This window comes from Lepidochelys kempii, chromosome 3 (genome assembly GCF_965140265.1).
Source record: "Lepidochelys kempii isolate rLepKem1 chromosome 3, rLepKem1.hap2, whole genome shotgun sequence".
NCBI classification, from domain to species: Eukaryota; Metazoa; Chordata; order Testudines; family Cheloniidae; genus Lepidochelys; species Lepidochelys kempii.
In genome coordinates this window covers 110,920,555-110,937,741 of record NC_133258.1, presented here as the reverse complement: position 1 = coordinate 110,937,741, position 17,187 = coordinate 110,920,555, and the positions used below count along the sequence as shown (strand labels likewise).

General features: G+C 41.6%; 2 protein-coding genes across 3 annotated transcripts in view; both read right to left on the bottom strand.

The window, feature by feature from the left end:
- Positions 1–8,808, bottom strand: part of RAB32 (RAB32, member RAS oncogene family) — a 57,964-nt gene extending 49,156 nt beyond the window's left edge. Inside the window, exon 1 of the mRNA XM_073337562.1 lies at positions 8,254–8,808. Within this exon, the coding sequence (XP_073193663.1) occupies positions 8,254–8,482 (229 nt within the window). The 5' untranslated portion in view covers positions 8,483–8,808. The remainder of the gene's footprint in view (positions 1–8,253) is intronic.
- Positions 8,809–10,274: 1,466 nt separating this feature from the next.
- GRM1 (glutamate metabotropic receptor 1) overlaps positions 10,275–17,187 on the bottom strand; it is a 339,484-nt gene continuing 332,571 nt past the window's right edge. The window contains exon 9 of one of the 2 annotated variants that reach the window (XM_073337558.1): positions 10,275–10,467. In XM_073337558.1, coding sequence (XP_073193659.1) covers positions 10,383–10,467 — 85 coding nt within the window. In that variant the 3' untranslated portion in view covers positions 10,275–10,382. The remainder of the gene's footprint in view (positions 10,468–17,187) is intronic. The other variant, XM_073337560.1, reaches the window with a different exon arrangement.

The following is a 17,187-nucleotide window of genomic DNA, read 5'->3' as shown; positions in this document are numbered from 1 at the left end:
TGTGTTTTGGTTTTTAAATTTTATATCCTTGAATTTTGTAGGATCACAATGCTTGTGATTTGTTTAGAGCACATGGTATTACAAGCAGGGTAGCTCAAATATAGTATAAATTGAAGAACTGTAAGATGCCACAATGCTTTACACTAAAAATACAGAACTCTACTATGGCAAAATATTTAAGTTCCTCTGTTTATAATTTTACTGTACTTTGCATGCTAGTAATCTTTCACAGAAGAGATTACTTAGTATTTTCAGAGTTGTAAGTTACCTCCACTTATGAGGGCTTTTTAGAACTATGTGCTAAATTTAGATTTGAGATTAAGAATGAAAAATTGCCAACATTTAGAACTATTAGTTCTCAGGAAATTAATGCATGCTTTCCAGAGTCGAAGTTAACTGAAGCAAGCTATTTTTTTTTGTATCTCAAAGACATTCCCAGTGGAAAAATAGGTAAACAAGTTAGTACACATTTGAATTACTGCACCACATATCTCCAAGGGCAATGACTCAACACAGGTGAACTACAGATTTTCAAGTCAACCATGATTTTCTGAAGTGATGAAATTCTTAGTGCACAAAATGCAGAGTTTGAGGCTTGCTTTGGAATGCAGGCATCTGTAAGAAGGTACACTGCACAAGATATCATAATAATTGAAGAAAAGCATTGTGTAATAAGCTAAATGCTGCATACTTGGGAGTTTTAATTATTAGCGTATTACAAATAAGAATCAAACCAGTTACCAAACTGAAATAATATTTTTTTTTAAAAAAAAACTACACACACAAATCAAAGGTTTAGTGACACTAAGGGCTTGTCTACACATGCAGCTGCACCATTGCAGTGAGTCTGGTGAAGATGCTCTGTGCTGACGGGAGAGCTCTCTCCTGTCAGCAGAATAAAGCCACCTCCGTGAGAGGCGGTGACAGCTAAATGGGTGGGAGAAGCCCTCATACCGACATAGCACTGTCCACTCTGGCACTTATGTTGGTGTAACTTAGGTCACTCAGGGGGGCAACCCCTGAGCAACATAACTTATGCCGATGTATGCTATAGTGTAGAAATAGCCTAAATTGTATATATTCTTTACATACAGCTTAGAGACAATAAGCCTTTTATGTAGGAACCTGTGTTTAATTCACTATCAAGAGCTTTTATGCTCTACTGCAATAAAACCCAACAGTCTAAAGATACAGCAAGCCAAACTAGCTACTGAGAGTGAACTCATTAACTCTCAAGCAATCTACTGCACCAGATGAGAGGGATCGGTTTTCAACAACAAAACTGAGAAGGGAGTAGCAAATGCAAGGTTTTGTGCTCTCCCTTAGGGACTGTCCCCCAGTCAACCCCCCAAAAATTGGGACTTTCATTCTATCTTCCAATACATAGGAAGATAAGAAACCCCTCAACTGAACTTACTGTAATATTTCCTCCCCGCACATATTCCACTGTTTCAGAGTAGCAGCCGTGTTAGTCTGTATTCGCAAAAAGAAAAGGAGTACTTGTGGCACCTTAGAGACTAACCAATTTGAGCATAAGCTTGAAGTGAGCTGTAGCTCACTTCATCGGATGCAACTGTGAATTAGTGTCCAGGATAGTTCTTTCCTCCTGCACCTCCTTCCCTGGCTCCCATGGGGCCAGGGAAGTCAGTGGGAGTTAGGTACCTAACTCACTTGAGACCTTTTATAAACTCCAGTAGGCGTCCATCTGCATCTTCAAGTGCCTCTGTAAATCTGTCCACTCCACTTTATGCAGCTCTTACACTGACGCTCAGATTTCGGGCAAGCTACTTCACCTTTGTCAGTTTCCTGCACCTTTTAAATTGGGATATACTCCACTCCCCTAACTCATAGCTAGGTGCTTTGAGATCTCCAGATAGAAAGATATAGCAGTTCAGAGTTCTTACTGTATGTAAGTCTTGGAGTTAGTGGGGTTATGAGCAAAATTGAGCATGTTAGAACTCAAGTAGCGTGCAAGAATATAGAATCCTTACATCATGCATTTCCAGCTCTTTACTTGTGTCATGCAATTTCCATGCAATTTTAGGTAATCAACCTAGTGATCTAAAAAATTTAGAGCTATTCTTCCTTACTATGGTGAAAGCCCTAAAAAAGGAGGGTGATTTTCTGCCAAAAAATAATGAAGTAATTTAATTGTTGAAGCTTTAATAGCACTCTTACTTCAGTCTGGCATTGACATTAATGACTCTGGAATAGAGCAAATCAATTGCTCTCTGAGCCCACTCTACTTCTTTCACCCTAGAGCTCCGATGTGAATACAAACATACAGACTAATAATACGAGCAGGATTAGGTCATTTGCATTAACTGTTATAAAGAAAGGAATAACCAGATTTATCTTCTCCCATTTTATAGAACCACAGATCACCATCACCATGGTGATATCTAGGCAGAAAGCAAGATAGGGTGTTTATTTATTTTTAAGTCTTTAGATGTCTCAAAGTTTGCTCCTTCGGGGATTTTTAAATCAAGAAATTGATTTCTAGATATAGCCACATTTGCAGCACACCCTTCTACCTCTTGGTTCAAATAGCATACAAGGTATGTTACCCAAGAAGAGATCCCTCACTTTGTATTGAAATTCAGACTTGGAAAAAATCCTTAATTATAATTAAAACAGCCTTTTCTTCTGCAGTGTGAAAGCACACCAAATGAAATTAACAGGCAGCAGGTTTAAAACAAAAAAAAGGAAGTAGTTCTTCACTCAGCACACAGTCAAGCTGTGAAACTCCTTGCCTGAGGAGGTTGTGAAGGCTAGGACTATAACAGGGTTTAAAAATAGAACCTCCATGAATTTATCCAGTTAAGTCCATTAATGTCTATTAGCCAGGATGGGTAAGAAATGGTGTCCCTAGCCTCCGCTTGTCAGAGGGTGGAGATGGATGGCAGGAGAGAGATCACTTGATCATTACCTGTTAGGTTCACTCCCTCTGGGGCACTGGCATTGGCCGCTGTCGGCAGACAGGATACTGGGCTCGATGGACCTTTGGTCTGACCCGGTATGGCCATTCTTATGTTATGTTCTTATGTCACACCAGAATGAGTCAACACTTCTGTATTTACCTACTATTTCCTCCCTCATTTTACAGGAGTTCAACCAAATTGGTTCCAATACCTTTTCTGCAAGGTATATCAGGTACCAAGTGAGGCAAAGGCATTATAGCATTCTGCTAATACAGGATGGCTAAAGTTAAGTCTCTTCTAAATGACAGGTTTCAGAGTAGCAGCCGTGTGTCTGTATCCGCAAAAAGAAAAGGAGTACTTGTGGCACCTTAGAGACTAACAAATTTATTTGAGCATAAGCTTTCATGAGCTACAGCTCACTCCATCGGATGCATGCTGTGGAAAATACAGTGGGGAGATTTATATACGCAGAGAACATGAAACAATGGGTGTTACCATCACTCATTACAGTGTGCATGGTAACACCCATTGTTTCATGTTCTCTGCGTATATAAATCTCCCCACTGTATTTTCCACGGCATGCATCCGATGGAGTGAGCTGTAGCTCATGAAAGCTTATGCTCAAATAAATTTGTTCTTCTCTAAGGTGCTACAAGTACTCCTTTTCTAAATGTCACTCTAGACTTATGGATTTTGTTTCCTGTACCAGCACGCAACTAATTACTGCTCAGCTCCTCCTGAAAGATACAGTGACAGGACTATCTGACTTCCCACCCTTGCCATGACCAAGACCACTGCTCCTCAAAAAAGACAGCAGCCTAGCCTATTTTAAATTCAGTACACAGGCATGTATACAAGAGATTCTGGTGCTTTAGTAGATCACCCAATTACCACTCCACTAAACGAGCTTATGTTACCTTTGCCCCTACAACAAGTCCCCCCAACACTCCTACAATCTCTATACTAGGGAATTTCAAAGGGGGGGGGGAGAATTCCCACTAGGACATGTGAACTGGTACCAAATCACTTCAGCAACTCACTGCATTGAAAGAAAAGGTGCCACTTTTAATCAGGTCTAGCCTCTCTCAGAGAGATGACTAAATTCTGCAGACATTCCACTACCTCACCAGCCATTATCCAGTGACAACACAATCAGAACCCATAATGGACTAGTGCAGTCAAAGAGATGCCCCCATAACAGTAATAGTAATGCATTATGTGAATACTGAGTGGAGAGTGGAACCCTCACTTTAGTCTTTCCTTCACTTAACTCCAGGAGGAAAGCCTCTTTCTTCCACGAGGTATGCTACAGAGTCTAGCTAGATCGTACTGCACAGCACTTTTCCTGTTAGGCCCCAAAGCTCAATAGGATTAAGGATAAGCTTATGCTCAGAAGAGTTTTAAACACATCTGTATTAGTTCAGAGTTTCCAGTTTTGTTTTGTTTTTTAAAAACTAAAAACAAAACTAAGGTTACATTTGACTCATGAAACGGTGTTCACCACTGTGAGCTTTTTCCTTTTTAAGCCATGCCTAAAGTGTTTAGCCTTCATCCACATACAGCCCCAATTATTTACATCCAGCTGTGCAGGGCTGGAAGATAGTCATTTCCTCTAGCACCACCTATTTATTGGCTATCACATGTTTACTGATAGTCAGTGTCACACCCTTTAGTAAAGTGACAGGCTTTATTAAGAGAACCCAAGTAATAAAGTTATTTTAAGTAAGTTTGTTACTAAAAATTATTCCAACTTCTCATGTTCGCTATTTTCCATTTGAACCTTCTAATGGCCCCAGTTACATGTTAAGGCCAAACAGATTTATTGCTAAATACTGGATGTTTGCAGAACAAATTTCAGCATAAACTTGTTAACGCAGTGTTAACTGTCACTCTAAAACCACATCGCCAGCTACTAGCAATAAGCTTGCAAATACTAACAAAGGATTTTTTGAGTGTTACTGCAGTGCTTAAATGAGGTGTGGGGAGGCCTATGGGAGTCAATTTGTGCAGCTTTTCTGGCCAGCTGGAAGTGCTTGAGCAGAATGGAGTCCAGGACCAAGCATAAGCTTAATTTATACCCACCATACAAGAGCTGGCACCTCTTGGGATTGGGCAATTCAAGTCACAGGTTAAAAGCCACTAAAACATGGGATCCATCCGATACTGAAAGACACCAATTTCATCTTCATCTTGAAAATAAAGGTGGGGCTGAATTACGGCAACTGGTGAGAGAAGACTGCTGTGACATACTCACCATAGAGTAGCCCACCCTCTTTAAAAAAAAAGGGGGACATAGTACAGGAATTCATTTTATGAACATTTTATTCTTTAATCCATGAGTGGCAACAGTACAAGCTCTCACCATTCTTCCAGTCTACCTTATCCCAACCTTGGAATACGCACGGCTAATGACTGCCAATCACCTGCAAAAGTTAGTAGCAAGACAGCCACCTGATCAATTCTCCAGACAAAGTCCAACACAAGGGCATCAAGTTCTTTGCAAATAAATCCACTCTCCATGGCCATTCAGCCTTTGGCCTCTACCAACATAGTATCAATTGTTACACTGACATCAGTCCAATATTACTGGAACCACCAACTTATTTCACAGCTAAGTGGGCAACTTTTAGTCACTATTGACTTAAGCTGGATAAAACCCGACATAGCATGAAAAGGCTCCATATTTATTAATAAGCTAAAAAGACCGGGTGGCTCAAGAGTCTGAGATCCAGGAAATGGCTGTGTTATATTTCTCCATTTTAAGAAAACACTGAGACATTTAAGGGTAATATTTTCAAGAATCCCCACAAGATTTAGAAGCCTAATGCCCACTGAAAGGCAGTTAAGCACTTTTGAAAGTTTTACCCTAGGTAATTTATTGTAAGTGAACAACAGCTGGTATTTGACACTGGAATTGTTTCCTCCATCACCCCAATTCTCATATACTACATGAGAGTGTATTTGTTACAATTCATTTACTTTGAATTCTGCTTGATCACTTGTTTAGTATTCACTTTTATAGTTAAACTACAAAACTTAGTATTCCAAGAGGCCATACAGCAACTTCAATAAAGTTTCTTCTCCATAAATATTTGATATAAGTCAGAACAGTTCTACTGAATCCAAAATGAATCCTAGTTCAGTGTTCTCATATCAGTGTGAATTCAGTTGCAGAAGTCAGACATTCATGTACAGTGTTAAAAATCACGCACCAGTTGTGCAGGGGAGAAAGCTGAAGGGGGTATAGTTTTTATGACTTTAATTTCTATTTTTGTGCATTAAGAATGTCACATTTCCATCAAGAGTTAGTGGCAGAAGGCAATAAACTGTACCACAACTTCAGCCATTTTGAATTTGATGTATTGCTGTAGAAAATGTCTTAAACCTCTATTGTGTAAATAATCTCCAAAAAACACCATTTAGGATAATTCATACTACTCTATAGGGTAACAGCTTCAAAGAGGTATATGAAAATCACATTCTACATATTGCATTAACATGTAGGATTTTGTTGTTTGGAGAATCCACATTCTGTTTTTAAGATCGATCTCGGTACCATAAACTGTATGGAAATTGTGACTGGTAGTGACGTTGTTTGCTACATAGGTAGAGTACTGTGCACTGTATCGTTTGTGTTTTGCTGACTTATGCTGGATTCTCTTGGGCCCTCAAAGTTCAGTGGGAAAGTCCTGAGGCTATCCCAGTAAGCGCAATGCTAAAAGCCATCCTTCATATGGCAAGCACATAACACTGAGCATTGACACCTGAATTAAAGTCCAATGTCTCACACCTAGAAAGAGACACCTGAAACAAGGTGATGAGAAAGGGAAAAGAAAGCAGATGTGTGGCTAGACACTAAGGGCTAGATATTAACTAAGTGAAAAAAGAAATGTCAGATTAGAGAGGTGTCTGCACCTTTAATCCATCCCATAGTGTAAACAAAGCAGAGGAAAGTGTGATTTTACACACTGTGGGCTGTTTAATGCCGCAGCATAAGGTGAGTTGACAGAGTGACAGACTCTGGGTTAATGCTCTAAGCCAGATGTGCCCCAAGTGCAGCATGAAGTTTGACTCATACAACATTCCTTTCCTCTGTATGTAATTGCAGGCTGTGAACAAGATTTGTCAGCAGCAGGCTTTTATTTCTGGAGAACTCAAAAAAACCAAACCCCTATATATTTTTCCAGACAGACGAGTATTGCAATCAGACATTTTGTTTTTACATTGTCCATAATGTGAACGAACTAAGCATTAAGCAACCCTGCACCTCCCCGGAGCTTTGCAAGGAGTTGCAGGAAGACTGACTTTAGCCCTTCAGTTAACAAGGCAGACCTGAATACTGCAGTCTAGAGATGCTTCCTCTAAACTTAAGCATGTAGTGAAGCTCGAGTTACTTTAAGTCCCCCAGGGGGCTCTCTCTATGTACCAGCACTAACTGGGAATAAGAAAAGGAGTACTTGTGGCACCTTAGCAACTAACCAATTTATTTGAGCATAAGCTTTCGTACAGCTCACGAAAGCTTATGCTCAAATAAATTGGTTAGTCTCTAAGGTGCCATAAGTACTCCTTTTCTTTTTGCGAATACAGACTAACATGGCTGTTACTCTGATAACTGGGAATAGGCTACATTTATTTTAAAAAGAAAAGGAGGACTTGTGACACCTTAGAGACAAACGAATTTATTTGAGCATAAGCTTTTGTGAGTTACAGCTATTTATTTTAAAGCTATTTTAGCATGATGGTCATGAGTATGGTAAGATTGAATGAGCTTTACAGTTACCACGCTACTGAAATGCTGGAATAAATCAGAACATAAACAGTTTTCTGTTCCCCGAAAGCAGGCGGTTAGTAAGACTACCACGGTCTTTTGAAGTCAGCTGTTAAGCCCCCAACTGATTATGGCCAAAGCAAAAACATGGAGACACATTAGATGTGTCCTAATTACAATAAGTGAATGCAATAATAGCCTGGCAGGATACGATGCCCTCTTTCTCACGTCTTCAAAAAGCAGTGAAAAGCTTTGTTACTGTTCTGAGCCCAGAGGAAAAATGGAAGTCCAGCATGGCCAGGGCAAGAGGGCCGAGTGAAGATGTAGACGAATGTAAAGCCGGAGCAGGCCAAGTAAGTTTGTGTCTCTATGAAGGCCGAGACAAGCATGATCTCATCCCAGAGGTGCCCGAGAAGACAGGCTTAGCTGCGTATCTTCCTGCCTAGTTTATTACTGTCTTGTGCAACTCAGAAAGCAACAGCGGCTGAAGGGGCCCAGGAGAGCTCGGGGAGAGACTAAACGGGCTCACTCTTCAAGTCCGGGCAGCTTCCCTCGTGCTCTTACCTGCGATGTCCCAGAGCTGCAGCCTCACCAGGGTCTTGCTGTCCCAGTGGATGACTTTGAGGGCAAAGTCCACCCCGATGGTGGCCCGGTAGTGCTGCGAGAAGAGCTGGTGCACGTACCGCTTGATGATGCTGGTTTTGCCCACGCCCAGCTCCCCGATCACTAGCACCTTGAAGAGATGCTCCCGGCACTCGGGCACCCTGGCGCCCCCGCCTTCTCCACCAGCCATTCTCACCGCCTCCCCCGTGCCCGGCGGAGCCCGCCGCAAACTGCTGCTCCCCGGGGAGCTGCCAGCCGCCGCCCTCGCCGACGCGGAGGCCTGGCGAAGGGAGCCGGGACGCTCGGCCCTGCCTACGCGCGGGCAGCTCGTGGTCAACTTTCTTCTTGCCCAACTTCTTTCCGCCGCTAGGCGCCTTCTGCCCCGCCCCGGGAACGCAACCACCTGACGGCAGCCACGGGACGCGGAAGCCCGGCGCCTTATACCACTCCAGGGGGAGGGAGGAGAGCGTGAGTGGCAGGGGGAGGAGCCTAGGCCCGGCCCCGCCCCGCCCCCTCCCCCGGGCCGCTGGCGGGCGCCGCGAGGCAGAGCGTGGAATGGTCCTGCCCCTGCCCCTGCCCCTGCCCCTGCTCGCGGCGCCGCCGCCGCCTGGTGCGCGGCTCAGCCTGGGCGCGCCCTGCCCACGCGCTGCCTGCACGGAGCGGGATCCGGGCTGCCCCTAGCGCTGCCCGAGGCGGAGGGGCGGCTGCTGGAGGAGAAGGGGGGGCTGGGCTGCAGGAGGAGGCGGAGCAGGGACTGGGGCAGAGCCGGGGTGCCAACGTGATGGGTTGCTTGGGGAGAGGGGGGGCTACGGTCAGGACTTGGACCAGCGGGTGTGTCCGAGGAGCCAGTCCGTGGGCGCACTGGGGTACTGGAGGGCTGGGTGGTGGGAAGGTAGAGCCGGGCCTGCCTGCTGCACAAGTGGGTCGGGTAACGTTGCAGGGACAGGCCGGTGCGGGGCTGGCGATGCGTGGTGCTGCCTTGTGTTGTGTGAGAAAGGGGGGCAGCGTCTGGAGCGAAATGGCTGCCCCAGGCCCACTAGCACCCTTTTGCAGAGGGCTGTGCGGAACCGTTAAAAAGCATTCCGGAGGCTCCAGTCTGTTCAATAGCACCAGATACATGCCAGTGCCTCTTGGATAGCTCATCAGGGGGCCAGGCTAGTCTTTCTTCCCCTCAGCCCCCTACCAGCACTGGGTGTAGCTGGGGAGCAGCAAAGATTTACAAGGACAAGATGTCAAAGCAAAGACTCTATAGCGCCCAAACAGTTCACCTCCCCCATGTCTCTAGCCTGATCCTCCTTCCCAGGGTTATTTCCCTCCTCCCTTTGGAAAACAGGCACCCTCACTTCCCTTTCTCTACCAGTTGTCAAGTTTTCTTCCCTTTGGTTTTTCTGGAGAACATTATGGCAAAGGGGTGTTTTGTATAGTCAAGAGGAATTTCTTGCTAGATATCTTTAGATACAAAGGGAATTGGATTTAGTATTAAGCATTTCATAGGGGCATCAGCTCATGGGAATAACACCACTTATGTCTATTAATAAATATGGAAGATATAATCTTCTAAAGGGGCTCACATAATAGAGGAATAAATGACATTCCCATTTCTTGATTTCTCATTAAAATGATTAATTGTAAATCCAGTTCCCTTTATAAGTAACTTTATCCAGAAAAACACACTTCTTGTCATTATAAAACAGCTCTTTGCCATTGCAGAAGCCAGCATTAATTGCATGGTTCACCTATTTTTAAAAACGTATCTGCTGCTGAACGTAAGTGAGCAGACACTTGTTAGTGTCTGACATAAAAGTATGACAGGATCCCTGCCCTAAGGACTTTATTATCCAATGTGTATAGATAGAATGATGATGCATTCAGTATAAATGAAGGTGGGTGAGAAGAATATTTGAGTGTCAAAACACAAGGATAGAATTGTTGTTGGAAGACCGATTTTATTTTATGCTTTCACTTTAAGTTTTCAGTCATTTGTCATGCTACATTAACTTCCAGAGTTTTCTTCTTTAAAATCACTACTATATAATTGTCAGACTGGAGTGGTAATAGGAAGCATCTGAAGGCAGATTAGGGGCAGAATGCTAGCCAAAAGGAGGAAACCAAAGCTGGTAGGCACACATGGACGAAAGGCTGTTCTGGGTGGCATAGCAGAAGGTCCAGATTCTCCTGTGGGAGGGACAAAAACAGGCATGGGAGTGAGTGGAGTTGGTAGCATCAGACATGAACTGAAATGTATTAATAAGGAGAGCTACCCCTTATACTGTGCTTGTCTTGCAGATTGTAGGATTGTTTTCTAAACAAATAAAAATTAAGACTTAATAAAACCTGTAACAAGATCATCAAGCTTTCCTTTCTCAAATTCATGTATAATCAAATCAGCAGTTTAATGTAAAATGTATATAGGGATCAATTTCTATAAGACTTAACAAGTCTATCAGACCTGATTCTGCTCTCATGCTGGTTTTACACCTATGTAATTTTATTGACTTCGGTGGTGTTATTTTTGGTTTACAATGATGTAAGTGAGAAGAGAATCAGGCCTACATCAGGACTACTACCAGCAGCCAGTGGAGATTTTCCTTTAGCTCAGTGGTGGAGCTTTAAAGTACTTCAAGTACTTTGCACTTCAAGTGTTCTGGTTCAAGTTTCACCTGGCATTAAGGTGAAGAGACAAAAAAATTGAAGTGGTCCTTCATCTGACATGCGTAGGTTGTGATAATCAACACAGGTACAGAATCCCTGAAACTCTGTTGCTGACAACTGATGATAACATGCTTACCACAATGAAAGGGACAAAGTTACATGAAACCTTTGCAAACACCTCTGTGCACATACGTGCGATTAATTCCTGGGGTTAATGGTGGGCAAATGATGTGAACAGTGGATTCAACGCACTCACCTGACTGACATATAAAAGAGTGTGTTATGGGACAGAAGAATACAAAGAATCCATGGCACCACCCTGAAACTCCTGCCACACAGACAAATAAACCAGGCAGTGAGTTGGCAGCAACTTTTGTGAAGAGGACCACACATATACGCACACATGCAGTTACATGGTGTGAATGCAAGAGAAAAGTGAAAGTAAAGCCTGCTAGATAGCCAATAAAGCTTATCTTTCTCCTTCAGTCATGAGGGAATTCGACTAGTTTTAAATATGGGTTTCACATACAGTCAAATAAAATGCTCTTTCTTGTGTAGAAAAGGTTAGAAAATTTTTTAACTTTCCTATTATTTCATTATCACCTTTCTGATCTTCCTCCCTAAAGTCCTCCATACCTTCTGTCTAGAGATCATCACCCTTAGGACTTTCTTCATTTTTTTCTCCTATTTATAAAGATTGTTATCCTATTTGGGAAGAGAAATCATATCATATAATTAAGTGAGCAATCACACAGCTCAAATAATGAATAGGGCTGTTGATTAATCGGAGTTAATTCATGTGATTAACTCAAAAATTAATTGTGATTTATCTCAGTTTTAATCGCACTATTAAACAATAGAATACCAAATGCAATGTATTAAATATTTTTGGATGTTTTTCTACATTTCAAATATTTTGATTTCAATTACAAAACAGAATACAAAGTGTACACTGCTCACTTTCTATTATTATTTTTATTACAAATATTTGTACTGTAAAAATGATAAACAAAAGAAAGTATTTTTCAATTCACTTCATGCAAGTCATACAGTGCAGTCTCTTTATCATGCAATTTATAAATGTAGATTTTATTTGTCACATCAATGCACTCCAAAACAAAACAATGTAAAATTTTAGAGCCTACAAATCCACTCAGTCCTATTTCTTGTTCAGCCAATTGCTAAGACAAACAAGCTTGTTTCCATTTACAGGAGATAATGCTGCCCGCTTCTTATTTATAATGCCACATGAAAGTGAGAACAGGCGTTCGCATGGCACTTTTGTATCCGGCATAGCAAGGTATTTATGTTCAAGATATGCTAAACATTCATATGCCTCTTCATGCTTCGGCCACCATTCCAGAGGACATGCTTCCATGCTAATGAGGCTTGTTAAAAAAATAATGCATTAATTAAATTTGTGACTGAACTCCTTGGGGGAGAATAGTACGTCTCCTGCTCTGTTTTACCCACATTCTGTCATATACAGTATTTCACGTTATAGCAGCCAGTCTCGGATGATGACCCAGCATATGTTGGTCGATTTAACAACATTTTCATTGCAGATTTGACAAAATGCAAAGAAGGTACCAATGTGAGTTTTCTCAAGATAGCTACAGCACTCAACCCAAGGTTTAAGAATCTGAAGTGCCTTCCAAAATCTGAGAGGGATGAGGTGTGGAGCATGCTTTCAGAAGTCTTAAAAGAGCAACACTCCAATGCAGAAACTACAGCACCTGAACTACCAAAAAAGAAAAGCAACCTTCTGCTGACAGCATCTGACTCAGATGGTGAAAATGAACATGCATCAGTCCACACTGCTTTGGATCATTATCAAGCAGAACCCATCATCAGCATGGCTGCATGTCCCCTGGAATGTTGGTTGAAGCATGGAGGGACATATGAATCTTTAGCGCATCTGGCTTGTAAATATCTTGTGATGCCGGCTACAACAGTGCCATCTGAATGCGTATTCTCACTTTCAGGTGACATTGAAAATAAGAAGTAGGCAGCATTATCTCCTGCAGATGTAAACAAACTTGTTTATCTGAGCGATTAGCTGAAAAAGAAATAGGACTGAGTGGACTCATTGGCTCTAAAGCAGGGGTTCTAAAACTTCATTACACCACAACCCCCCTTTTGACAATAAAGTTACTACATGACTCCTGGTGGGAGGTTGGAGCCCGAGCCCAGCTGCTCTGGGTATGGGGAAAGGGGACCTCAGGCCAAGCCCTGCCACCCCAGGTTGGGGTGAGAAGCGTCTGCATCCCGAGCCCCATTGCCCTGGGTGGGGGTGAAGCTTGGGCTTCAGCTTCAGCCCTGGGTCCAGCAAGTCTAATACTGGCCCTGATGACCCCATTAAAATGGGGTTGCAACCCACTTTGGGGTCCTGACCCACAGTGAGAACTGCTGCTTTAAAGTTTTACATTGTGTTATTTTTGAATGTAGTTATATTTTGTACATAATTCTACATTTGCAAGTTCAATTTTCATGATTGCACTACAATACTTGTATTAGGTGACTTGAAAAATACTATTTCTTTTGTTTTTTACAGTGCAAATATTTGTAATCATAAATATAAAGTGAGCACTGTACACTTCATATTCTGTGTTGTAATTTGAAATCAATATATTTGAAAATGTAGAAAACATCAAAAATATTTAAATGAATGGTATTCTGTTGTTTAATAGCACAATTAATCACGATTAATTTTCTTAATCGCTTGACAGCCCTAATAATACATTCTGAAAACAGATGTTCCAGAGTACTCGATCAGAACAGTTCAAGAACAGGTTTAAATATTTTTGAGCAATTACAAGTAACAAAAAAAATCTATAAAAGCCGGGATGTGTTCACAGACAATTCACAAACAGAAAAAGGCCAAATGTGACTAATAAATTGTTCACAATTAATAGTTTTATTAGCTCTAATTACATTACAACATGCCAGACAAATAGCAATGGATTTTGCTGAACAAATAATTTGCCTTAATTTCATTATTATTCATTTAATCTAAACTGGCTGTAATCAGTGTAGAACAGCTTGGCAAAATTTGGATAGCAAAATTCAATCAGTTTGGGCAGTCTCGTTACCTGTCTGTCTCTGTATAGTACAGTATAATCAACCCTGCATGAGATTACAGAAAAAAGTATATAATCGCTATCCACCTAGTGCATGGGAGATAATATTTGTATTGTGAACTATGTTTTGGTGGCACATGGTCTTTTGCATGGAATTGTATTTTTCAACTGGGCCCTCCGTGCCAGTGAAAATCCCTCAGTGAATAAAGAACATTGGCATTACTGTAGAGTAATTAGCATTATACATTGTTTCCTTCAATTGCCTGCACTGAGGGACTTGGATAGGGTTGTCATCATGCCATTTTTTAACTAGCTCACCTGGTTCTTCTCATTTAAAATCAGGTGCCAGTGTCATATTTCAACTAGCAATTGTAAACACCATTTGTTTTTCTTTTCATACACTGGACATTTCAAGAATTACTCCATGAATGAGAAGAGGAAATGAAAGCTTGACAAAGCAGTGCTGTGGTAATCCCTATCACTTAGCCCTGAAGGCTGAAGAATAGGATTTTTTTTTAAACTTGATTTTCTACCACAGCCCCTGGCTGATGTTGGCCTGCCCATCCCACGGGCACTGTGCTGAGTCACATACTTGTCAAGTTTCAGAGTAAAGGTGATGGATGGTGCCAAAAGAGGTCGAGTCTGAGGAGGGGGTCTCGCTCTTTCCCTGGTTACATGCCGGGGACATTTTTAGATTTTTCCAACTGTAAATAACCTAAAGACCATTCAATCATGGGTACAAAAAGTTGAATAAAACAAAATGTCTATAAAATGTAATGATATTGCATCTCCATGTTTTCTTGTACCTTAGAGACTAACCAATTTATTTGAGCATAAGCTTATGCTCAAATAAATTGGTTAGTCTCTAAGGTGCCACAAGTACTCCTTTTCTTTTTGCGAATACAGACTAACACGGCTGTTACTCTGAAACATGTTTTGTTGTGTATCTCTTTCTTCAAAACTGTCTTTTCCAATCTCTCCTCCACCAATTTGTCTTCTCTTCCCTCCATCATTTTGTCTTATCTCCCTTCTGTCTTCCCCATCCTGATTATGTTCATTCTTTCCTTTCCCAAATCTTTTGTCTTCTCCTCTATTTCCCCTTTGTTTTCCATTTATATTCTTTTTTCTTCTGGCTACTCTCCTTCTCTCCATCACTACTTAGGCCTTCCATTCTTCTCCCGAGTCCACCCTTTCCCATCCCATCCCTCTATTCTTTCCTCTATGTTCCTCATCACCTAATCACTCACTTCCTCTACCCAGATTACAGTCAGAAGGGACAGCCAGCCAGGAGAGGAAAGCTGCAGTAAGCAACCTCTCTTCTTCCACAACATTTCTTCTCTTCCCTGTAGTTGCACTGGGAGTGAAATCTACAGTGCCTGAGTAGCTTGGCTAGCTATTGGGCAGATGTACTACTAGAGTTAAGAGGGAATTGTTTGCTTCCAAGGCACAGAGCTCAGAACCACTGTGTGGAAGCTAGTTCAGCCCAATGACTGAATTCACTTCCACGGACCTTTACATAGCCTCCCCACCTGCTCCAATCAGGAGCTCCTCTGTGCTGTCAGTCTGTGGACACAAAAGCTGTGTGGAGTTAAATGGAATCAATGCAGTAGCCAAGACTGCTCAGTGCTGCCAGCAGTAGGCCTGGTGACAGGAAGTCAAATTTAGGTTGCATAGGCCTCAATAAGGCCTAGTCCTGTGAATAAATAAGTATATGCTTAACTTTGTGCACAGTCTGCATTCCCAGTCACTTCAATGAGATTACTCACGTGCATAAAGCTAAGATTGTTCATAAGTATTAGCAAGGTTGGGACCTTACTTTCTACAGTGCAACAAAAAATACAAAGTAAGAACATTCTATGACCATCAATATAACTAATAGCACAGATTTAAAGACATAATATATACTTATTTCCTGCCTAAATAGGTGCCATTTTTTTATTTACACCTCATAGGTGCTGCTGAAAATATGGACGCCATCTGTACTCCAATTCTACCAAACATCGCTCAGATGCCTGGAGACATTAAGCAGAGTAATGAAAATGGTATATTGGTTTTGTATATCAGTATATTGGTGAGTCTAAAAAAATAAAACGTAAAGATTCTCCTTGCTAGAAAATATAAAATAAGTACTCTTTGATCATCAAAATAGTTGAACACAGTAAATGTGGCAGAACCAGGCATATATACAGGCGTAACAGATGAAGGGGTCTGCTTCAAAGAAGAACAGAAACAAGCGTGGAGGAAGTCACATTGCCTTCAATCACTATGTGAGTCCTGCACGAGTGTGGAAAGAGACCTGCTGATTGAATTTTGCCTAGAGGATGGAATGTTTCCCCGCAGACCGATTTATGACCAATCTTTGAAGAGAAATGGCTTTTGTAGCAAAGCTTTGGCTACCTTTTTTATGTGGTGATTGAGCTTACTTGTTCCCTGATCTACATGGCTCTTATTAATCACAGGCATTCTGTGCTGGGCCAATTTCATCATGATGTCCGTTCTTCTTTTGAAAGTCCTCTCTGCAATCATGCCATAATCATGTTTGGTGGGTGAATTTATTGTTGGCTGAGGGTGGGAGAGTGTGAAGCATAAAATACTCCCACCCTGTTCTCTGACTGCTTGAATCTCAGTCCCCTGGCTCAGAGCTGAGGCAGTTAAATGAAGTAAGAGAGTAAACAAGGAAAGGGGCAACAGCATCATCTTAACCCTTTACCTACAATTCCATAAACTCTAGCTCGGAGAGCAACTGTATTCAACCCACCCACTCCACTGTAGCAGTAGGGGCAGATCAGGAAAAGAGAAACAACTTCATAGTCATTCTCCACCTGGAATTTTTTATTTCTACTTCATAGCTGAAACTGTAAAACCCCAAACCCATCCCCTTTCTTCATCATCATCATGCTGGAGAAGATAAAGGTTAAAACATTGAATGTCAAGAAGATGCTGGAGGTTTCCAATACTACATTCATGTTGGTGAGCCAATGAAAAGATCGATAATATTCTTAGATAGAAAATGTTATAGTTGTTAGACAATCCCAGATAATAAATGTACTAACTCTGTACCATAACACATATCTATAGCTACAGAAATATGACTGAAGTCAGATATGAAATATTCAATTACAAAATGATACTATTTCTCTCATGAAGAGGCTAGATTATGATA